The sequence below is a fragment of the Girardinichthys multiradiatus genome, chromosome 24 (genome assembly GCF_021462225.1).
Source record: "Girardinichthys multiradiatus isolate DD_20200921_A chromosome 24, DD_fGirMul_XY1, whole genome shotgun sequence".
In the NCBI taxonomy this organism is placed as follows: Eukaryota; Metazoa; Chordata; class Actinopteri; order Cyprinodontiformes; family Goodeidae; genus Girardinichthys; species Girardinichthys multiradiatus.
Window position 1 is genome coordinate 26,136,878 of NC_061816.1, and position 24,172 is coordinate 26,161,049.

General features: G+C 40.0%; 1 protein-coding gene across 4 annotated transcripts in view; it reads left to right on the top strand.

Moving 5' to 3' along the window:
* The window catches only part of hecw2b (HECT, C2 and WW domain containing E3 ubiquitin protein ligase 2b), a 52,049-nt gene extending 28,903 nt beyond the window's left edge, over window positions 1-23,146 (top strand). For 3 of the 4 annotated variants that reach the window (XM_047355021.1, XM_047355020.1, XM_047355023.1), the window contains 20 exons: window positions 5,007-5,108; window positions 5,429-5,579; window positions 5,821-5,924; window positions 6,835-6,959; window positions 9,047-9,232; window positions 9,326-9,475; window positions 10,007-10,109; window positions 11,710-11,806; window positions 14,437-14,520; window positions 15,188-15,297; window positions 15,402-15,522; window positions 15,609-15,722; window positions 15,808-15,960; window positions 16,291-16,389; window positions 16,553-16,682; window positions 18,670-18,816; window positions 18,931-19,045; window positions 19,238-19,323; window positions 19,703-19,815; window positions 20,454-23,146. In XM_047355021.1, coding sequence (XP_047210977.1) covers window positions 5,007-5,108; window positions 5,429-5,579; window positions 5,821-5,924; window positions 6,835-6,959; window positions 9,047-9,232; window positions 9,326-9,475; window positions 10,007-10,109; window positions 11,710-11,806; window positions 14,437-14,520; window positions 15,188-15,297; window positions 15,402-15,522; window positions 15,609-15,722; window positions 15,808-15,960; window positions 16,291-16,389; window positions 16,553-16,682; window positions 18,670-18,816; window positions 18,931-19,045; window positions 19,238-19,323; window positions 19,703-19,815; window positions 20,454-20,565 — 2,402 coding nt within the window. In that variant the 3' untranslated portion in view covers window positions 20,566-23,146. The remainder of the gene's footprint in view (window positions 1-5,006; window positions 5,109-5,428; window positions 5,580-5,820; window positions 5,925-6,834; window positions 6,960-9,046; window positions 9,233-9,325; window positions 9,476-10,006; window positions 10,110-11,709; window positions 11,807-14,436; window positions 14,521-15,187; window positions 15,298-15,401; window positions 15,523-15,608; window positions 15,723-15,807; window positions 15,961-16,290; window positions 16,390-16,552; window positions 16,683-18,669; window positions 18,817-18,930; window positions 19,046-19,237; window positions 19,324-19,702; window positions 19,816-20,453) is intronic. The other variant, XM_047355022.1, reaches the window with a different exon arrangement.
* The last annotated feature ends 1,026 nt before the right edge of the window (window positions 23,147-24,172 follow it).

Genomic DNA, 24,172 nt, shown 5'->3' on the forward strand with positions numbered 1-24,172 from the left:
TAGGTAATTTTGTTTTTTTTTAATGAATTTTTTTCAGCACCAGTGGCCTTTATTTTTATTGTTTTTTTGACAGTAGGTAGACAGGAAAGAGGGGTAGAGAGAGGGGGAGACAATCGGCAAATGTCGCCGTGTCCGGGACTCGAATCCAGGATGGCCGCTTCGAGGACTGTAGCCTCTGTATATGATCGCGCGCTTAACCCCTACACCATCAGCGGCGCGCCCCGATTTATAGGTCATTTAAGGTTAAAATAATATAGGAAATATTGTACCAGTTCTCTGTCTCGGCTGGTTTTAGACTGAATGTAAATTATTGTGAATCAAACAAAAAAGCTTTGCAATAATTAAATTTTTTGTTAGAAGCTGAATGAAGGACAAGGAGAAACAGAGTTTAGGCCTGATGAAAAAACATTTTGCTGAGGTATTTAGAAGAGAATTTAATCTGACATTTTGCTGACTAAGGATTTTCTTAAACTCAGAGAACATTAAACGTTACATTCTCATCAAAGTGTTCCACTCCTGAGGCTCTGTTGTCTTTATTCTTATATTTCAAAAAAGGAAAGTGATATAAAGTTGATTTTCCTTAATCTTGGTCAAATGGTAAAATCCTAAAACACATTTATTTTATGATGCCAAGAGCTTTTGAAACATTTTATTAAAATCGTTCCTTCTTTTATGAACCTGTTCTCTTTTATCACCATCTTTTCAGCCCTTCATTCCACTTCTGAAAAGATTTGGCCTGCCAAAAATAATAAAAGAAACATTTTACAACCCAGTCTTTTGTTCTGCACTGAGCATGTGAGACATTAGTGCAGTTCTTACTATTAAACACTTTGAGAGGAAAGGGTGTTAAGTTGTGGTGTTTAAAATATAGCATATAGCCTCATCCTGGACCTTATAGGTATTAATAACTGTATACATATGTCTCACCTTCAGTAAAACTGTATCCAAGTTTAATTACTTTAGTTTATATAATATTACATGTGCAATTCAGAAAAATAAAATAGTTAACTAATCAATGGTCCACCTGTGATTAATTGCTATGATTTATTTCTTAATTATGCTGCATCTTTAAAGCCAGAGCTGTATGTTCAGAATCAGCACAGAAGATATGAAAGAGAACAGGGAGGCTTACTTTTGCAGTTTCTACTACGTCTTCCTAGAACCAGGAGATATTTTCCTGGTATAATGAGCAACATATGTTTCTGTCTACATGTAGAACTAGACTATAAGACCAGCTGCAGCAATGAGATGCAATATGTTGATCTAAAGGACCTTTTAATGTGTTCAGCTACGTTAGGATTAAATGCTTTTATTTTGACTGAAGTAAAGGACCAGATATTTTCACATTATGATGCAAATCCCGCTAGAAGCTCACAGAGAAGGTTGCTACTGTTTTCTATCATAACCAGATCATTTAACTTTACCTGTAGCTCAGGTGAAAGTTCCTCATCATGACCCTGAAGATGCTCATTAGAGTGAACCTCCACCTCATGTCTTGCTGGGTGAATAAGTGATTAGCTGTAACTTACAATTAGCCCATCCTGAGTGAGCATTCAGGTTTTACCGCTATCTTAGTCTGGATTATACCGCTCGGCGTCCACCTATTCCTAAACACACACGCACCCACCAGCCTCCCTCTCTCTGGTTGGCTCCGTGGTTGCTCTGAAATGAGCCCTGTTCGACGCGACCAGTGTAACTTTACAGGTAATGAAGGAGGCAGGCCGACCTGGTGTAAACTGCAGTTCTGGACCTCTCCAGAATGGAGTCCGCTTCTGGCTGTGTGCATAGTTGCGCATTTGTGGTGCTGCGAGTGCACAAATAGCTATTTTTTTGTTGTCTCCTTTTAACTCATTGTCAGGTTAGGTGGAGTGGGACGTGATTATATGGAACACAATTTTAAAAATGTGATTGTTTTTAAATAAAAATGTGAAGTCCATTTTGTGGCTGCATCTTTTTAATGCTTCTAAATTTCTTCTATCAAGAAGTCCGAGGCTCTTCAGAAAACATCCGGGGCTTCTGCCTGCGCGCCTGGAGAGTGAGCATTAAGTTGTTGCCAGTAGAAGCTCGGACGATTCCCCTCTCCAGAAAGGTGTCACAGGTAGACACAGAGTCAGGCCAGGTGTAGCTTCTAGGAAGAGAAAAGAAAGAACAAAGTTAAAAGCTGAAATAACAGCAAATAATGCAGAATTAGAGAATAGTGTGAGAATGTAGCGAAGGAGGTGAAAGTGGTCGTTATGTCCTCCAGCAGCCTAAGCCTATAGCAGCATAACTACAGAGATAGCTCAGGATAAACTAAGCCACTCTAACTATAAGCTTTATCAAAAAGGAAAGTTTTAAGCCTAGCCTTAAAAGTAGACAGGGTGTCTGCCTCACGGACTAAAACTGGGAGCTGGTTCCACAGGAGAGGAGCCTGATAACTAAAGGATCTGCCTCCCATTCTACTTCTAGAGACTCTAGGAACCACCAGTAAACCTGCAGTCTGAGAACAAAGTGCTCTGTTAGGAACATATGGACCAATCAGATCTCTGATGTATGATGGAGCTAGATCATTAAGGGCTTTATATGTGAGGAGGAGAATTTTAAATTCTATTCTGGATTTAACAGGGAGCCAATGAAGGGAAGCTAAAATAGGAGAAATATGATCTCTCTTTTTAATTTTCATCAGAACTCTTGCTGCAGCATTTTGAATCAGCTGAAGGCTTTTAACTGCATTTTGTGGACATCCTGATAGTAAAGAATTACAATAGTCCAGCCTTGAAGTAACAAATGCATGGACTAGTTTTTCAGCATCACTCCTGGACAGGATATTTCTAATTTTGGCAATGTTCTGGAGGTGAAAGAAGGAAATCCTAGAAACCTGTTTAATATAGGATTTAAATAACATGTCCTGGTCAAAAATAACACCAAGGTTTTTTACTTTATTATCAGAGGTCAATTTAATGCCATCCAGGTTAAGTGATTGACTAAGCAGTTTCTTTTTTCTAAAGACTCCGGTCCAAAGACGACAACTTCTGTCTTGTTTGAATTTAGAAGCAGGAAATTTAAAGTCATCCAAGTTTTTATATCTTCAAGACATGCTTGTAGTCTATCTAACTGGTTGGGCTCATCAGGATTTATGGATAAGTAAAGCTGAGTATCATCAGCGTAACAGTAAAAATTTATCCCATGCTGCCTAATAATTTGACCTATTGGAAGCATATATATAGTAAAGAGAATTGGCCCAAGTACTGAACCCTGTGGTACTCCACAATTAACCCTGGAGTTTAAAGATGATTTATCATTTACATGAACAAACTGGAATCTGTCAGACAGATAAGATTTAAACCAGCCTATCGCTGTTCCCCTGATCCCTACAGCATATTCCAGCCTTTCTAAGAGAATATTATGATCGACTGTATCAAATGCAGCACTGAGATCTAACAGAACCAGAACAGACACAAGTCCATTATCTGAGGCCATAAGAATATCATTAGTGACTTTCAGCAGAGCTGTTTCAGTGCTATGATGAGCTCTGAAACCTGACTGAAACTCTTCAAACAGGTCATTGATGTATAAATGTTCACACATTTGATTAGCAACTATTTTCTCAAGAATTTTAGATAAGAATGGAAGATTGGATATAGGTCTGTAATTTATTAAATCATCTTGATCAAGCGAAGGTTTCTTAAGTAAAGGTTTAATTACAGCTAACTTAAAAGCCTGTGGTTCTGATCCATTTACTAAAGATAGATTAATCATATCTAAAATGGGGCTGGTAATCAGAGGGAACATTTCTTAAATAATTTGGTTGGGATTGGGTCTAACATACAAGTTGAAGGTTTAGATGAAACTAATATTTCTGATAACTCAGGAAGCTCCACAGGATCAAAACAGTCCAAACACAGATCAGGTTCTACAGTTATTTCCAATGTTGTCTCACTTGCTGAGGATGAAGTAATCATCTTCAGGAGTATGTCAAAGATTTTATTTTTAATAGAATCAATTTTATTTAAGAAGAATCCCATAAAGTCATGGCTGCTAAGAGCTAAGGGAATGGATGGCTCAACAGAGCTATGACTGTGTAAGTTTAGCAACTGTACTAAAGAGAAACCTGGGATTATTCTTGTTCTCTTCTATTAATGATGAGAAATAAGCTGTTCTAGCTTGGTGAAGTGTCTTTTTATACAACAGTAGGCTATTTTTCCAGATTAAGTAGGAATCCTCTAGGTGTGTAGAGCGCCATTTTCTCTCCAATTTTCTAACTTTGTGCTTTAAAGTACGCATAGTCTCCTATGAATGATTACCTTCTATTTCCAGGGTTCTGCATTGTCTAATGCATCACGCAATGATGAAGTAACACTATGAACAAGAGAATCAACCCATCCATCCAAAGGTGGGGTACGCCTTAGACAGATCACCAGTTCATCACAGGACATCTTAAATAGTATTTTAGAGAGACCAGTTAAGCACAGACAGTGAGGTTTTTGCTATGTGGAAGGAAGCTGGAGTACCCAGAGACAACCCACATCTGCACTAGGAGAACATGCAAACTCCATGCAGAAAAGGCAATTTTTGAACTCAGGACATTCTTGTTGCAAGGCAGCATCCGGACCAACAATATACAGTTGAAATCAGATATATACATACACTGTATAAAAAGACACATCACCTTTATTTACTCACTGTTTGACATTAAATCATACTAAATATTCCCTGTTTCAGGTCAGTAAGAGTTATCAAATTTATTTCTATTAGCTAAATGCCAGAATAATAAAAGAGAAGATTTCTCAAATTGACAAAAGTAGTTAAACAGAATTATCAATATTCGGGCATGTAGCTAACAGAAATAATTTCTGTAACCCTAACTGACCTAAAACAGGAGAAATTAATGAGACAGTGAGAAAAAACACGTTTGCCATGCAGTCTTTCTAATATCTGATTGAACTGTATGTTATATTATATCTATTATGGTCGTAGAAACATGTTTTTGAGCTGTAATTGATTCAGATGTTGTATGTTTGATGCAGGGGCCACAGCTCAGGTCAACGGCCATCAGTCTGTTCGATCCCTGCCCTCTGTCCGTCATGACATCAGCCGCTATCAGAGAGTAGATGAGCCTCTGCCACCTAGTAGGTGTTTGCATGTCCTGCAGGGAATGTACAGGAAAATTCATAACATGATGTGACGTTTGTTTTTATGCAGTATGATTCGGGCTAGTTTCAGCGTAATTACTGCAAAGCTTCACTAGCTGGATGTTATTACTGTAATTCTGACTGCTTCACACCATGACTCGAATGTGGCACCTTCTGGCAGAAGTTATGTACTACAGCAGAAACATAATTTGCTTTAAACAGGTTGAAATGAATAAAGAGAGGGAGCAGAAAGAAATGGAATGCTCCAGTAGAAAAATGGTTATAAAAGTGTACTTGTTAACTCTAACTTAATCCAGATTGGGAGGCTCGCATCGACAGCCACGGACGCATCTTCTATGTGGATCACGTGAACAGAACAACAACCTGGCAGCGACCAACCGCTCCCCCCGCCCCACAGACTCTCCAGAGGTCCAGCTCCATACAGCAGATGGAACAGCTGAACCGCAGGTCAGAACCAACACCTCAGTTCCAGGTGCGACAGATGCAGGTTTACTGTGAAGATAAAAGAGTAGGAGGCTGTTCTCTTTAAGAGGAGCAGCTATTGGACGATCAGACAGCATTCTTTAGAAGTAAAAATGAAGACCAAGGAAATTAACAAAAATAAAATGTGCAAACACTAATTTGGGCACCTTTACACACTGTTTAGCTAATAATTGGCATTAACTAACACATAAATGCACATCTGCAGGTATCAGAGCATCCGAAGGACGATAACAAATGACAGCAGACAGGAGGAGCAGCCGGCCAGTGAGCTGCTTGGGGATGAGACTGACATGCACCCCTCTGTTCCAGGTAGTCCCCTACCCATGCTCTTTTGTACTCTATAGTGCCTTGCTAAAATATACCACACCATATCATGTTACAACCAGTGATTTTTCATGAGATTGTGTGTTTAACCAACACAAACTAGCACCTAATTGGGAATCCAGAGCAGCCAATCACCCTCAGAAGTTACCTTATTAGTAAACTAATTTCTTTTTCCCAGCACATAGAATTTTATTTTCAGCCAGAAAAAAATCTTCTGCAGACTCAGACCTTGAGTTGTTCCAAGCTGAAGGTCAGAGTTTCTCTGTCATGCACACAGGCTGTTCTTTTCCTGATAAACCTAGACTGTTTGAATCAGTTTATCTGATCATAACAGCTCAGTGACACTGTTTTAGATAAAATCCTTCAATAAGGGCCTACTTGCTCAGAGTCTGTGATCCAATGTTTCCAATCAAACCTGAGGTGGGAATATTTCTGTGTTACCTGGCTGACACAATAAGAACAGGAGAGAATCTGAAGCTTTTTTATTCTCTTTCCTTAACTTCAGATAGTAATTAGAGTAATGGAGGTCTTTGATGGGAGAGTCGGATTAACACCAGATAATAAAATAAGACATACCCAGAAGTACTTGCAGGAGGTGGTTCTCCAAGCTATTGACTTGGGGAGGCAGAAGACATATGCACCGCCTTCTTTTTAGGGCTTTGTTTCTATTAAAAATAAAAACCATGTATCTTTTTCCATTCTCTTCACAGTTATATGCAATAATGTGCTGATCCCTCATTAAATCTTCCAATAAATACATTGAAGTTTGTGGTTGCGACATGACAAAAATGTGGAAAGGTTTAAATGCATCTACAGTACAAGGCCTCTTTAGACAACATGTTTTCCACACTGAGCGCTGCTTTTTTTCCCCTGACATTATCCATTCACCTTGCAGAGCTCCGGAGGGACAACAGCGTGACTCAGGCCAGTTCCAGGTCTCGCATCTCCCTGCTGCTGCAGTCCCCCAGCGCCAAGTTCCTCACCAGCTCTGACTTCTTCACTGTGCTGCATTCCAACCCTGTATGTACACAGTTGAAAGGCATTTTGCAATACAAACAGGCCCTATCAGTGCAGTTAAAACCCATTAGGCCCAGATTCAGATCATAGGTAGAGGATTGTCTATCTGAAGAAAACAACTGATTGCATTGAATCTTCACTCCAAAGCTGTCCTTTCATTACAAACTGGCCCTATTTACTGCTAAGCTTAAATGATAGAATGTTGCAGTTTAATACAATTGAAACCATATATTAACACACTTTATAAAAACTCCTATATTAGCTTTGATTCATTGTTTGACATCAAATCAGACTTCCTGTTTAAGGTAAAATAGGACTCCCAAAACAAGTCATATTTCCTAAATGCCTGAATAATGAAAGAGCGATTTTTTGAAAATACAAAAATTCAAAAGTTTAAATGCTCTAAGATAATTATGCCTTTAAACAATTTAGGAAATCCCAGATGATGAGGTCATAGGTTTTAAAGCTTCTGGTTAGTTCACAACATTTGAGTTATTTGGGGCACAGCTGTGGGTGTATATTAAAGCAACGTCTCAAACTCACTGCTTCCTTGTGTGGCATCATGGGAAAATGTGTCTCCGTGTCCCAGAGATGAACATGTTTTGGTGTGAAATGTGTGAATCAACCCCAGAACAAAAGCAGAAGACCATATGAAGACGCTGCTGACCACAGGATCACAGGACACTTTATAAGACCTGATAAAGCTAAAATAAGTTTGGCCTTGACACCATTGTTACACCATCCATTGTTTATACCCTCTTGTGCATGGTGGGTCACGCTAGGGGGCTGGTGCCTAGCTCCACTGGTCTTTGGTCGAGAGACGGGTTCACCCTGAACAGGTCTCCAGTCCATCTTAGGGCAACATAGAGACAAACCGGCCAAACAAACATGCCTGCACACACTCATACCTGAGAGCAATTTAGAGAGAGCTGTTACCCTAATATTCATGTTTTTCAAGTTCCCCATGAGAACCCACTCATGCATGGGAAGAACAGGCAGAAAGATTTGAACCCACTACCGTCTTGTTGCAAGGCACAGTGCTAAAAACGTCTACCTGCTTTATTTCTATATATTATTTCTATATCTTTTTTCTATAACTGTCCCTCCATCATTCCTATTTCTCCACCTTTCTGTTTCTCTCTTTATCACATCTTTAATCTGTTTCTGTCTCTTTCCATCTTTCAATCTTTATCAGTTGTCTTTCTTTATCTATCCATCATGTATGTATATAATTACCAAGCTCTGTCTTTTAAAGCCAGGGGGATTATTACACCTCCGACAGCCAAGCCAGGTCAAAAGCTTTTATTGTGTGGCGGCTGGACTTTAGCTGCGTGTCAGGGTTAGGGCATGAAACACTTGGCCTATTTTGTGTACTTCTAGCTTCGCCATATGTACCAGGAGGAGGAGAGTTAGCCCTGCTGCCATCAAAACGAAATGTGGGCGCTTTTAAAAACCACATATATTCCTGGCTGCTTTCCAAGTTTCAGTAGCATGTTTTGACTGATGATATGTATCTGTGATCCTGGAAATAAAATATTAAAGGTTTCCACATATCCCCTGGTTGGGAATCACTGATGTAGATGAACAGTGTCCCTCAGCATACCACCAAATTAGTTGCAAAGTGACTGAAGTCAGTGTTTCAGAGTGTCCATCTCAAAGTCCTGATCTTAGTCACAGTGAACATTAAGGGCCAGAGCTGAGAATGTGTGTGTGGTCAAGGAGGATTACAAACCTGACCCGATTCCACCAGTTCTGTAAGGAGGAATGGAACAAAACTCCAGCAAACTATTGAGAGAAGCTTGTAGAAGGAAACCCATTCCGGTATTCAGCAAACAGAAAGTATGTTGAAGATCCTAACTAACTTAAAACAGGAAATGTTTAGTCTGATTTAATGTCAATCTTTTTATAAACTGTACGTAAACATATGCTTTCAACTGTAAATCCCACTCACTGCCGTAGAAACACAATGTTTTATACTTCTCCAGACACTGAACAGGAAGTTGTTGCCTGTCTATGTTTATATAATCGGTAACACATGAACTGATCACTAATGTCTCTGATTGGGCTTCTTCTTCTTCTGGTGAACTCAGAGTGCCTATCGCATGTTCACCACCAACACATGTCTGAAGCATATGATCAGTAAGGTTCGTAGAGATGCGCACCACTTTGAGCGCTACCAGCACAACCGCGACCTGGTGGCTTTCCTCAACATGTTTGCGAACAAACAGCTGGAGCTGCCCAGAGGCTGGGAGATGAAGCACGACCACAGTGGCAAGGTCTGACTGAGAAACAAATGAGTGACTTTGTCACAACGGTTACAGGTTGTGATCTCAACAACTTTAAGTGTTTCACATTTTGTGCACATGCAGCCTTTCTTTGTGGATCATAACTGCCGTTCTACCACCTTTATTGACCCTCGGCTACCTGTTCAGAGCTCTCGGCCTAGCCTTATAGCTCACCGCCAACATCTGACCCGGCAACGCAGCCACAGTGCTGGGGAGGTCAGCCCACGGCAACTGGTAAGATTGCAGAAATTAATAAATTCTTACTATGCTTTGACATCAAAAACAACAGCTTGTGGGTTTTTAACGCCAAGTATGTTCGTCACACACACCAGAAAAGCAACAGTAAGAGGTTGACCACAAGTTCTTTATATGTGTACTAACCAAACTAGCCAAATATCATTTCACACAATTCAAGGCAAGCCATGATATCTTTGTAGAGACCTGCTCGTCTTTGCCAAGAAAAGGTATTTATAGTCCATAGACAGCAGAACCATGTGAGAAATCCTGGACAAACCCCCCAAAAACTCACAGCATAACAAGATTGAAACAGATGCAGCTATAACTGCATATTCCTCAAGTTAACGGGTGAAACCCCTTTTTAAGAGCAACAATCAACCAGTTCTGAAAACAAACAGACCTGTCTGATCATTTAAATGACCTAAATAATTTGTTGCTCCCTCATATTATAGACTTACATGAGCATTTCATTATGACCTCATCAGAGCCCAACTTTTTTGTCTTTCACTCTTCCTCCTGGCTTTAAAGGTGGGTGAAGACACGCGACATCCTGGTCCTCCTGTCTTGCCGCGACCATCAAATACTTTCACTTCAGCTAACAGGGGTCAGTGCCAGGAGGTTGTCCCTGTGGGTCAGTATTCATGCAAACACACACTCCCAGACAGTTAAAACCCAGGTTTTGAGAATGTGGAAGCTTTCATTTGGGAAGCAACAGATGTGAATCATCAGTGTGCAAAAAAGTGCTCAAAGTTTTCAATCAAATATGTGAGAAGAGAGAATAGCATCAGCACCCCCAGTAATAATCAGGCCAACTTTAAGGTCTACAAAGATGGGAGCTTCCCTCTATTAATTTGTAGTATGGATGAATGTCATATTCCTGTGGTAAAGTTGGACAAAATGAATCCTTCTTTTCCTACGTAAAACATCAAAATGATTGGTCTAGTTGGAATTTCTAACCAGTGTGTTACAAGAAGAGTTAGTTTCTTTCATTCACAGAAGTCAATGTTTACATTAGTATTAGGTGAAACAACACAGGGGTCAAATGGTCTTTCCACTCATCAACATAAATAAAAGATGTTAGGGGTCATGTAGTGTTAAAGGTAAATGTTGAAAATGGGATGGTTTAAGTTGACTTTGTGGTCTGGCTGTTGACTTCCTGTCTGAGCTATCTGGCCTGGCATAGTTTCCTAATCCCTATGTTGTTCCTTCCTATAAATCCAAGATTTCAGTTGTTTCATTAATCTAAGGCCAAACAGAGTTTTTGGTTGGTGAGGAGAAAAGTCAAAAGTCAAAGTTTGGAATCCATTTGTATGGAGAGCTTTTTCATTCAAAATTAAATAAATTAATAAATACTGCTATTGAAACATTATTAATAAATATCCCCATGAAATAAAACAAAATAAACATCTTAAAAGAAAATGTCATCTTATTTTATTTAATTCATTTCAAGATTTATTTAATTTACATAAAGATTTATTTATTTATTTATTTCATAATGCAGTTTTATTTTGTAACACTTTTATTTTGTAAAGCATGCTGTCTTCTGGCAGGCAGCGGGTCACAGCCACCAATTGAGCTAGGTCCTGCTGTTCCAGCACCGCCCCACAGATAAAACTCCGCCCCCTCATTTGAATATAAGAACATGAAATAAAAAGAGCTTAAATTGAAAAACAGGGTTAAAAAGCAAAAGTCACTAAAATAGGTAAAGTAGCTTTACAAAATAAAAGTATCACAAAATAAAACTGCATTATGATATAAATAAATGAATAAATAAATATTTAAGTAAATTAAATAAATTTTTAAGTAAATTAAATAAATCTTGAAATGAATTAAATAAAACAAGATAAAAATTTATTTTAAAATAGCTATTTGGTTTTATTTCATGGGGATATTTATTTATTTCATTGAATATTTATTAATAATTTATCAATAGCAGTATTTATTTATTGATTTAATTTTGAATGATACGGTTCTCCATACATTTGGGCTAGAAGTAGCTCTGTGGTTATAAACAGGAATGTCTGACCTTTTGACCTTTGTCAGGGGGGGACATTTGACAATGTCTCCTTTCTGAAACATACAAAAAGTGTAATATCCATAAAGCAAAATGTGACATTTTACCTAAACTGATGCTTGATTTATTCTACTCAAAGCTTTTTTTTTTTTTTATCTTAGTTGCTCTTTTTACTGAAATAAATAAAACTGACCCTCTTGTTTCTTCTCTCATTTAGCTTACAATGACAAGATCGTGGCTTTTCTTCGACAACAAAACATCTTTGAGATTTTGCAGGAGAGACAGCCTGACTTCAGTAGAAACCATGTACTCAGGTACTCAAACATGGTTACAGTCTTTGACACAATGCATTTCTTTGTTTGTTTGCTTTATAAAGTCAGTGTGAGCTGCCCGGATCCGAACTCTTTACCAGTTTAAAGTATAGAGTTGATTTAAAAAGCACAAAAGTGGTTGCCATTTTTGGTAAAGGTTTTTTGGAGAGTTGTCTCTGGAGCGCCTAATTTTCTCAATTCTAGAAAGACATGACTTCATAAATCAGAATCAGAATTCTTTATTTGTCATTACTCCACATGGGTGCAACAAAATTTCCAAAAACAGAACAAAACAGTGCAGGCAAGTAGTGCAAATTAAAGAAAATAAATATAAAAAAAGTTCAAAAAGTTATAAAAAGTTATAAAAAATTATAAAAAAGGACTGTGCAGGTGGAAAAAATATATACAAGAATATTTACAGGTTGTTCCAGTATTGCACATGAGGTAGCATATTGCACTTAGTGTTGAAGAAATTGCACGGAATGTATTTACTGTTTATGTCGTTATTGATAGTAACAGTTGTTACAGTGTACATGAGGCGTTCAGGGCAACAACAGCTGTAGGAAAAAAAAAGCTGTTTTTCAGTCTGTTTGTTTTTGTCCTTATTGCCTAGAAACGCCTCCCAGAGGGGAGCAGTTGAAAGAGATAGTGACCGGGGTGTGAGGAGTCCCTGATGATGCTGCGGGCTCTCCTGAGGCAGCGGGTGGAGTAAATCTCCTCCAGGGAGGGGAGAGGGCAGCCAGTCAGTCTCTGGGCGGTGTTGATGACCCGTTGGAGCTGCTTCCTCCCTGCTGCAGTGCAGCTGGAGAAACACAGCGAGATGCCACAGCTCAGCACCAACTCCACAGAGCAGCGGTAGAAGGACAGCAGCAGCTCTGGTCGCAGGTTGTTCTTCCTGAGGGTCCTCAGGAAGTACAGTCTCTGCTGCGCCTTCTTCAGGATCGCCGTAGAGTTAGTAGTCCACGTTGGATCCTCGCTGATGTGGTGCCCAGGAACCTGAAGTCCAGCACCATCTCCACCCTGTCCCCGTTGATGGTGATAGGCTGTGTGTCCTGTTTACACCTCCAAAAGTCAACAATGAGCTCCTTTGACTTGGAGGTGTTCAGAGTCAGGTTATTGTCCATGCACCATGCTGACAAATGCTTCACCTCCACCCTGTAAGTCGTCTCATCCCCTCCTGAGATGAGCCCCACCACCGTGGTGTTGTCCGCAAACTTGATGATGGTGGGGGGGGTGCAGTCGTGGGTGTAGCCATTGTGTGGTTGACTTCAGATGAAGAAGTAAATGGCGTCTGGCTACTAGGGAGGTAAAAACCAAGACCTCCAGCTGCTCTGTCGAATAGCCAGTATATTCATCAGAGAAACCAAAGATTGCCACGTGTGGAGAGACATTAACAGATTTGGAGAGTATCTTTGACATTGTGTCAAAGTAAGCCTGCCAGGTGACAAGGAGAGCCTTATACCTGTCACAAACATCCACCGAACCCGAGAAGATCTGTGACAATGTAGCTTTTCAATAGTGACACCCAAACAAAACTTTAAACTGAATAAGTGTTAGAGGGGCACAAATGGAGCTTTTGTAGATAGCGCTCAGTGCTAAATCCCACCAATCATCAGCGAAAGTCAGACCCAACTCATGCTCCCAGGCCCTGCCCCTGTCCATGATCAAAGGAGCATCATAAACCAGAATGGAATTCTGATTTTTTTAAAGACGTGATCTCTGGGTGGGATTTAATTCAAGGAAATAATCACGTATCGACATAGTTGATAGTTGACAAGTAGGAAATTAAGATTAGATTTAGTTTCTTATCTCAAAATATCTAAAGTGTTGGGTGGATGGGAGATTTTGATCCTTAATGAGGTCCACAGAGGTGCAGAAGACTCCATCTTTGTAAAGATCTCTAAGACATTTAATCCCCTTATCGTACCACAAAATAAAAGCAGGGTCAGAGAAAGATGGCTTGAACTAATGGTTTTTTATCAGTGGGGCCATCAGTGAGGATGACGTGAGTTTAAACTGTTTCCTGAGCTGAAACTATATTTTTAAGGTAGAGCTAACCACTAAGTTGCTGGTAGTGGCCAGTGTGGTTGGCCACAAGACGGCCGGTCAAGAATGCAAAGAGAAAGGACTGAGAGCAAGACAGAGACTTTGCTTCTCTGCTTCAGAAACATTCTGGTCCAAACTGTAAGCTCTACAGCACTGTAGTGATCAAGGAAATTAGTAAAATACCAATAAAATTAACACACAATTTAAAATAATCTAAAAGATTTTTGTTTAGAATTTGTTAGAATTCTACAGATAAAAATTAAGTATCAAACATGTAAAAATGCAAAGAAAAAGGTTCAAACATAGGGATATGTGTTCACTACCACATCAATTTTACTGTTTTGGAAAGTCAGATTTAATGTGCTTATTATGTCCAGATGGGGGCAGACAGAATGTGCAGTTTTTTTCCTTGTCCAATTGCGTATTTGCTTCTGAGTGCCGGTGAGAATGCCAGAAAAAGGTTAGCCCTTTAATAAAATACCTGGATGTAAATGTATGAGCTACGCCACTGCTGCAGAACTGTGAAAAATGCAGCTAAATGTGTCAGGCCTGTAAGATTATTGATGTAATGTTTGATGTGGTATCAGGGAGAAGGTCCAGCTGATCCGTACAGATGGAGTGTCAGGACTGACCCGACTGTCAGGAGATGCTGACCTCGTCATGCTGCTGAGGTGAGACGTTCCTGATGCTGTCCCTCAGTCTCTGCCTCTGTGTTTCCATCCCAGCTCTACTGTTACTTTTGAATATTAAAAATAGCTCCTCTCTATTTTCCCCCTTATCGATCAGTGCCCTAATGGCAAACAGTGGTCCACATCTGGTCCCAGATGTTACCCCTCCCAGACACAGATTGCTTCTTAGACACTGTGGAAATATCTGACATGAATTTGTACAGAACCTTAGTATTTTATATTGTAAAATGGGCCTAAATAACTGAGAACTCTAAACGTTTCAGTCTGGAATATTCATGGGAAAAATGTGTAGGAACCCTGCCTCTGTGTAATTAAACTGGAGACCCAGGCTAGAATAGAATAGAATTCTTTCTTTGTCATTGCTCCACACGGGTGCAACAACATTTTCAAAAAAAAACAGAACAAAAACAGTGCAGGCAAGTAGTGGAAATTAAAGACAATAAATATTAAAAAGTTTAAAAGGCTGAGACTACAGATAAGGGTTACACAGATATAGAGACGTTTTCCTAGTTCACTTTCTCTTGTCCTCCTGAACTATTCGCACATCACTTTCACTTGTTTTAAATCCTTTCCTCCACCCCTTGTTTGAGTCTGAGCTGCTCTTTGATTGGCTCAGGGCTGAAACGTTTTTCTCTGTCTCCCCCTACAGTCTGTTTGAAGATGAAGTGATGTCCTACGTGCCTCCTCATGCCTTACTTCTCCCCAGCTATTGCCAGTCACCTCGGGGATCCCCCGTTTCCTCCCCACAGAACTCACCAGGTACCTTATTTTAGGACCCACTACTTCATGTAACTTTGTAGATTAGCAACTATGAAGAGTTTTCCTGAAATAACCAATCAGTACCTCTTTGTGTCTTCCTGTAGGAACTCAGCGAGCCAATGCCAGAGCCCCAGCTCCTTACAAGAGAGACTTTGAGGCAAAATTGCGCAACTTCTATAGGAAACTTGAAACTAAAGGCTATGGCCAAGGCCCTGGGAAGCTAAAGTGAGTTGAATTAATATCCGTATGTATCTTGTTGCATCTCCTCACTCCTTTCTGGCTTATAGTTTGGTTCCCATGTTCATGTAAAGGCTGAGTATCCGTCGGGACCATCTCTTGGAAGATGCTTTCAACCAGATCATGTGCTACTCCAGGAAAGACCTCCAGCGCAGCAAATTTTATGTCAGCTTTGTCGGGGAGGAGGGGTGAGTAACTGAGGAGGACAACAACCACAAGACGTCTAGGAGACAAAATATAATCTGTGTGTGTGTGTGTGTGTGTGTGTTACAGCTTGGACTACAGTGGGCCTTCTAGGGAGTTCTTCTTCTTGGTTTCCAGGGAACTTTTCAACCCATATTATGGTCTGTTCGAATATTCCGCCAATGACACCTACACTGTCCAGATCAGCCCCATGTCAGCCTTTGTAGACAATCACCATGAATGGTAATAGTCTTTACATTTCTAAACAGCTGTTAGTAAATTGTGGACTGAAATGCTCCATCTTATCCGAGCTGGACCAGTTTGGTAGAAGGAAAGCATCCACCAGATACAAAGTTAGGAGTGCTGTTTCTTTTTCAAAATATTTTCTCAGAAGATCCCCTGATTATGAATGAGCAACCATGAGAATTATTTAGGTCTGATGTCTTGAGATTTAACCACTCTGTGGCATCATTGACCTTCATCTTGCAGGGAAAAGAGCAGAGAGGTCAAATCTGAGGAGTTTGTGTGCACTGCAGTCATAAAGCCGACTTTTCCTCTGTTTGTGTGCCTCAGGTTCCGCTTCAGTGGCCGCATTCTGGGTCTGGCTCTGATCCATCAATATCTGCTGGATGCCTTCTTCACCAGACCCTTCTATAAAGGCCTTCTGCGCATGTATGTTTACCCACAGTTAACCATGCAGATACAAAAACATTCACTGACATGTATTGTAATTGTTTACAGTGTTTTTTGTAAGGCTAGGCTTTCCAGAGGCCCCAATAACTCCTGCAAACATTTTCACCTGCAGTTATTCATTCTTTGTTCTTCCACTCTGCAGTCCCTGTGACCTGAGTGACCTGGAGTACCTGGACGAGGAGTTCCACCAGTCTCTCCAGTGGATGAAGGACAATGATATAGAAGACATGCTTGACCTCACCTTTACTGTCAATGAGGAAGTGTTTGGACAGGTCAGACTGCAGCCTTGTTACAAGTAACCAAAAAGGAAACACCGAAGCAAAGCTTTTGGTCATGGATGTAAATAACAGACAGTAAATCCAAAGAAGTTTATTTCAAATGATGATTTCATTCAATAAGGGAAAAAAGCAAACCCAAACCAACCTGGCCCTATGTTAAAAAGTCATTACCCATTGAACTTAACATCTACCCTTAAGTCTGTGCACTAACTTTGATTAGGCCACTCTAATATTATTATGTTTGGTTTTTGAGCCATTCAGAGGTGGACCGGTTGGTGGACTTTAAATCATTGTTCTGCTGCATAACCTAAGTAGGAGAGGTCCAGACCTGATGGTCAGACGTTTTCCTTGCTGATTGTTTGTGAGAGAGCAGAATTCGTGATCTGATCAGTTATGGAAAGTTGTCTAGGTTCTAGGTTTTATGGAGGATGAAACCTGACGTTTTCTACAGCCTCAAGCCTCATGCTGTAATGACCCTACTTTTAAATGGTATTTATTTGAGTTTTCCAAGCAGCGGAGCTGCACTTACAGGCTGGTCTGGCTGCTAATCCAACTGAGCGGTTGGACTGGTACTTCCCCACTAACTGCTGCCTGATCTTTTTCTAGCACTCTGGGATTTCCCGCCACCTGTTTGTGGTGGTTGAAAAGGAATATAAAGCGTTTAGTAGGTATGCGCTGAATACCCGCAAGTACCAGAAAATAAAACAGAATATTTTTTGCCAGATATGTGGGACATTTGAAGTTATTATTGGCAATAATTATTACCTATGTCACCACAGTTCTGTAACACAAATAGTTAATGCTGTACTGATGATCAGAGCACTTTAGATTTTCCATGTACATAAAAAATACACATTTCCCAAAGACCTTTCATGTAAACCTAACTTAGTGGAGTATGAAATCTTTAATATTTAAACATTTTTTATAGTTTTATACAGACAGCTCTGCAGGAGGAGAGACAACAGTTCCAGGTTTGGAGGCCAGAAGCCCTGACTAACCATCTTCTACTTTATATAAATATTTTTATTCTAATAAATACATTTTTTACTAAAAAACATTTTCTGTAGTTATCTGATATGAGTTTACCTGATGAGGATAATAAAATAAAAATCATTGTGTTAATCTATATTTAGTAGTTACTGTAAATTAATCATGCAGTTGTAACGCAACAACTCTGGCCAGATGCCGGTTGGTAAAAAATGTTACTTTAAAAAAAATGTAGTATTAAAAATAATGGATTTAAACTTTTCCTGCTTATGGATCCAGAGCAACTTAAGGAATAATGGAAGGAAGTAATCAACTTTATCACTCTAAAGTTGCTCATCATCTATTATATATCAGTTGAAACAAAAATGATTTAACTTTTAAACAGGGTATAGGAGTAATGCCATCTACTGGAATGAAAGTGTATTGCAGTTTTTTCACAACTTCCCCATATGTCATTAGGCTGATTTAAATCACAGCAGATTTAAATAAATGGATTCACTGGTGTGTTTGGGGTCACTACCTTGTTGCTGAGTCCAGTTCTGCTTCAGCTTTATGTTATTTTGGTTGATCTCATATTTTCCTAAAGCTCTCTCTGATACGCCGTAGAAGTCATCATGGATTCTATGATGGTGAGTTGAACAGGTCTTGCTGCAGCAAAGCTGTTAAACTTGTTCAGTCTCTTTCTGATTGGACAGCCATGCACTTTCATGTTTTTCACTTTTCATTCTTTAAACAATTATTCATTGAGTTTGTAAAAACTGTAAAATCTGTGAAATGATGTGTGTTGAAGCTGCTGGTTGTATCATTCTACTCTGTCTTCATATTTCTGCATAAGTATCTGTTTGAGGTAAGGTACTGACTACTCAGAACTACTACACAGAAAACCACTTAAAATAGTCCAAACTAACCCTTTAGACATGAACGTACCTGTTTGTTCGCTAGATCTTCACACTCACGCAGTGATTTGGCATTGAACATAACATGCTTTGTGTAGATCACAGAACGGGAGCTGAAGCCTGGCGGAGGGAACATCCCAGTGTCGGAGAAGAACAAGAAGGAGTACATCGAGCGGATGGTGAAGTGGAGGATAGAGCGCGGAGTGGTCCAGCAGACTGAAAGCCTGGTCAGGGGCTTTTATGAGGTGTGGTGGCTTCATCTTTTTGACCTCTATAAAGAACAGTTAGTCTGTGTTCTGTATGTTAAAATCTTACAGTGTAAATCTGGTAGTACCTTCATAATAAATGTGTTTCTGCAGGTGGTGGATGCCAGGTTGGTGTCTGTGTTTGATGCCAGGGAGCTGGAGCTGGTCATTGCTGGCACTGCTGAAATTGACTTATCAGACTGGAGGAACAACACAGAATATAGAGGAGGTACACATACGATCACTGGAATAATCACTTTTATTCTCTTTTTCTTTCTTTCTTCCTTCCTTCCTTCCTTCCTTCCATCCATCAGTTCTATCTGTTAGTCTGGTGTTTTACCTGTCGGCTGTAGAAATATCTGCCATAAATTTAGAGTAATCCTGTCCATAGTTCAGCAGCAGCAGGGTGTGTTGTGTTCAGGTTACCACGACAACCACATTGTGATCCGGTGGTTCTGGGCTGCAGTGGAGAGGTTCAACAATGAGCAGAGGTTACGACTCCTGCAGGTAGGCCAGTTTGTCCCAGAGAGTGACTGAGGCACAGCTACATCCGAGTCCATTAGAGCTCTGATCTTGATAACTCCATCCACAGAGTGAAACTCATGTATTATTAAGATTCATTACACATGGAGGGTGTATTTCAGACAATTCAGAAATAAGCACCAATAAAGGTCTTGTGTAAGATTCACATTTTTTTTAAAAATCTGGATTTTGGTTTTTTACTAGCTGTGTGTCAAGATCATCTAAATCCCTCCGTGTGTAAGGACTGTATAATATATGAGTTTCACTGTTTAAATTCAATTACTGAAGTGAATAAAAGATAACTGAAATGTGTTTGTTTTCCAAATTAATTCTGTTCCCTCTCTTTTCTGCTCCGCCTCTTAAGTTTGTGACGGGAACATCGAGCATTCCATATGAAGGCTTCGCTTCACTGCGAGGCAGCAACGGACCCCGCAGGTTCTGTGTGGAGAAGTGGGGGAAGATCACTTCACTGCCCAGGTGTCTGATTTTGATGACATGTTGATGTCTAGTTTAAACGTTTCCATCAGACCTGAATAACATTGGTTCCAAGATCTGTTCCTGCTCCAACACCTCAGCCTGTCACGTTCTGCAGGAACCTGCTATTGATGAAGAAATATCCAAATCAACCTGCCTCTCTGTAAAAACGGATCACCCCCCTCTGTTAAATCCTGAATAAACTGTGATTTTCAGTTTTATGTAATCTGATCACTGCCTACCCCATAGAATCATGACTTAAATAGAATCTGTATGACAACATGAAGTAGGCTAAAAGAGCTCAAGAAAGGTCATGCCCAGAGCAAAAAAATGAGGTTTCTGTCTATCAGTCCAAAAATGGTTACCAAGTAGAGTATTATCATGCCATGTATGATGCTATAGCACACAGACCACAGTAAGGGCCATTAACTAGTCGCCATTAACTAGTCCCCGACCTACCAGAATTACTCCCAAGAGCTCATCAACAACTCATCTAGGAGGTCACAAAAGAACCCAGAACAACATGTAAAGCTCTGCAGGCCTCACTGAAACCTCTCAATCAAGAGCAATTTAAAAGATAACCCAGTGTGGCTGTAACTAGTTTCAACCTCTAACTGTACTGTCTGTGGTCTTTTTCCCAGAGCTCACACCTGTTTCAACCGTCTGGACCTGCCACCATACCAGTCCTTCTCCATGCTGTATGAGAAGCTGCTGACCGCTGTGGAGGAGACCAGCACCTTTGGGCTGGAATGAGACGCTGTCTTCGTCTGTCCACTTGGCCAGTTTTTAGCAGCACTTTTTATCCTACTGTTGGTAAAGAGATGAGGCCATTTTAGAAGAAAAGACAAGTGTAGCATGACTGCTCATTGGTCGGCCTTCAGTGTCTCCAACACCGGTTTTTACTCTAAGGATAACTGACAGCTTTTATTGGTAAAAACTCAATGAACCAGTTTTAAAGCATGCATTTAAAAAGCACCAATTCTTGACTGGTAGTGTTTAATGATTGGTTCGTAGGTAAGGCCTCAGCCAGTAAGAGAAAGAAAGACTGATTAGCAAAGATTGTGTGCTTAGCCTCAGAATCACAATTTCAAATTGGAACTGACCTTTTGAAATGACCCCACTGTAGAGGTTAATGCTTTCTGTTGCACCTTCGCTTATTTCACACACTTTCACCTGTAAGACAAGACAAATGAAGCCCTACACTGCCTTCTGGATTGACCTCTGACCTGCCAAGACCTGACCATACACAGACCTATTTTTACACAACTGTTTTTCTTACAAAAGCTAAGCTAACTGATCTTGCTTTTTTTTAAGTTTGGATGGATCTTCAAAAAACCAGAACACCCATCTTAAGCAGCTCCAATCACAGTACCCTCTTGTGGTCCAGTTGAGAAACTGAACATGTAGATAATGCGGTTATTCTCTTTTCTCTTTAATTTCAAGTAACATTCGTGGGGGTTTTTCAATGGACTTTGAAGCTAAGAGCTGATTTTGGAGTCTAGTTAGGAGCTTTTGTATTAAATTCCAGTATTTTCATTGACAACAGGTGATTTTTTTAATGGTGGAATGGAGGCTTTTTGTGATCTGAATGTAACTAACCTTAATATGTAGATTATATGGAGGGATTTTTCTGTCAGATCTGCATCGAAATAATTTAAAAAATCAAAGTAAAACCTACTTTCACTTCTTAGGTTTAAAACTGCCCCCATGCATCATCCAATGCATTCTAACACATACCATAATGATCTGTGATTCGATCTTTAACAAAACAAAGCCAGAATGCTGAAGCTGCTGGAAAAAACCTTTAATCCTTGCACAGGAATAACGAGGAGAAGCTACAGTCAGATACAGCTATTTATGTATAAGGTGGGAGTGTGTTCATACACCAGCAGTCAGGGGAGTCACTGCTGCTGTCTGGCAATCTGATGATCACAAGGCTATTTCCAAACTACACTGTTACTCATAAAGGTGAAATTATTTTGTTTTCAAACAGTTTTCACTCGATCAAAAACATATTTCTTTAATTTTTAAATTCACAGTCAACCATTTCATGAGAAGGATTAAAAACATTATTTCCAGCTTTAAGAGCAACCGTATATTTGAAATCCATCGTTCTGCAGAGAGAAAGATTTTCCACAATTGAAAAACCTTCAAGAAATATGGCTACTTTCGCAGAACTACAGCAAAATAAAAATAAAAAATCATTTTACAGACGTTTTAGAGATCATGACAGGAGAAGAAGAAGAGTGAGGCTGAAGAAGAAATCCCCTCCAAAAGGAAAGATCGTCAAGACTTAGGTTTCCAAAGTCACAACTGAATGAAGCGCATATGAGACCAAAGTAAAGAGATTTGGGAAACCAGACACAGCATATCAGCACATACATTACATCCCACCTGTCAAGCACGGTGGTGGAGGGCTGATGATCTGGGCTTGTTTTCAGCCACAAAGACTTAGCCGTAACTGAGTTGATCATAATTCTCCTCACATGTTAGGCTGGGTTCATCTTGAAGACAGTAATGCTGTAAAGCAAAGTGGGCCAGAATCACTCCAGATCCATATGAGAGACCGAGGGACTTGAACATATTGCAGCTAAAGGTGGCTCTACAACCTGTTGGCATTTTCACTTTGTTGTTTAAAAATGATGGACATAAGTTAAAGATCACATCTTATTCATCTGAGGCTGTATTGATGCATTTTTACATTACACTATTAAATCTTAATTACTTTTAATGTTTACCAACCACTGGCAAACTTAAAAGCAGTTTTTTGTTGCACCAAGAAGTTCAATAAAGGAGCATGGAGGTCGGGAGTCCCCTGTTGAAATCAAGTAAAAACCTGAAAAATGGGCTTCATTTTTCTATTTTTCTCTCAGAGCTTTTGGTTGAGATTCTGGCCCAGTTGCTCCTCCCCTTACGCCAAAACAATGAAGGAGACAAGTTCAACAAACACTTATTTATTCAATGTGTTTTCTGTAGAATGTCTTGAAGTAACTGAGTCACATTGACCCACAGCTGCTGTGTGTGTTTTGTACCATGTTAAATGTGGGGTGGGTAAATGGGTCCCAGGTGGTCTGATGGCTGTCACAAACTGGAAAAGACCCTGGTGACGGCTGGGGGTGGGGCTTCAGCTGCAGTGTGGGGTGCAAAATTATTCAAACCTGTTGAACCTTTCTAACATTGCATCCACAAACTTTAATGTATGGTGAAGCGACAGAACTAAGCGAAGTAGTTGTGAAATGGAAGGAAAATGATGCATGATTTTCCAAATAATGTGACATATGTATTCAGCTACCTTTATTCTGATGCCCCTGAATAAAATGCAGTGCAAACAGTTGCCATCAGAAGTCAATCAATAAATAGAGTCCACCTAACTGAAGCTGTTCTGTTTCTGGCCTCAGTGGCTTGTTGGAGAACATTAGAGAACAAACAGCATCATGAAGACCAAGGAACCCAGCAGACAGGTCAGGGAGAAGGTTGTGGATAAGTTTAAAACAGGGTTGAATCTAAAACAACATCCCAAGCTTTGAACATCTCACATAGCTCTGTTCAATCCATCATCTGAACATGGACCAGCTGCATACCTACCAAGACATGGACGTCCACCTGAACGCTGGGCAAGGAGAGCATTAATCCGAGAAGCTGCCAAGAGGTCCATGCTAACTCTGGAGGAGCTGCAGAGATCCACAGCTCAAGAAGAAGAACCTGCTTATGTAAGAATGGAAAAAAGAAAGCCACTGTTTGAAGACACTCATGAGACATTTTGTCTGCCACAAAACATGTTGGAGACACACCCACCCTGTGGAAGAATGTGCTCTGGTCAGATGAAACCAAAGTTCAACTTCTTGGCCTACATGTAAAATGCTTTGTGTGGGGGAAAAAGTAAACACCACCCCCACAGTAAAACATGGTGGTGGCAGCATCATCCAGTGGGGATGCTTTTGTCAGCAGGTACAAGCGCTGATCAGAGTTGATGTGAAGATAAATAGAGCTAAACCAGTTTGAGGCTGCAGAATACCTGAGACTAGGGGGAGGTTCAACTTCCAGCAGTTCAGCCATCCTAAACATACAGCCAGAGCAACAATGGATGGTTTAGATCAAAGCATATTCATGTGTTGGCCTAGTCAAAGTCCAGACCTAACACAAATGGGATAAGGAAAGCTGGAAGAGACATATCCCAAAAGACTTTCAGCTGTAATTGCTACAAAAGGATATTCTACAAAGCATTGACACATAGGGGTTGGATACAAATCCATGCATCATTTTCCTTTTACTTAGAAGGAAAAGTTTGAGCAGTATGAAAAAAAGTATGAGTAAAAAGAGTTTTAGACTACAAAACCTCAAACTGGAGCCTTACTTTTTG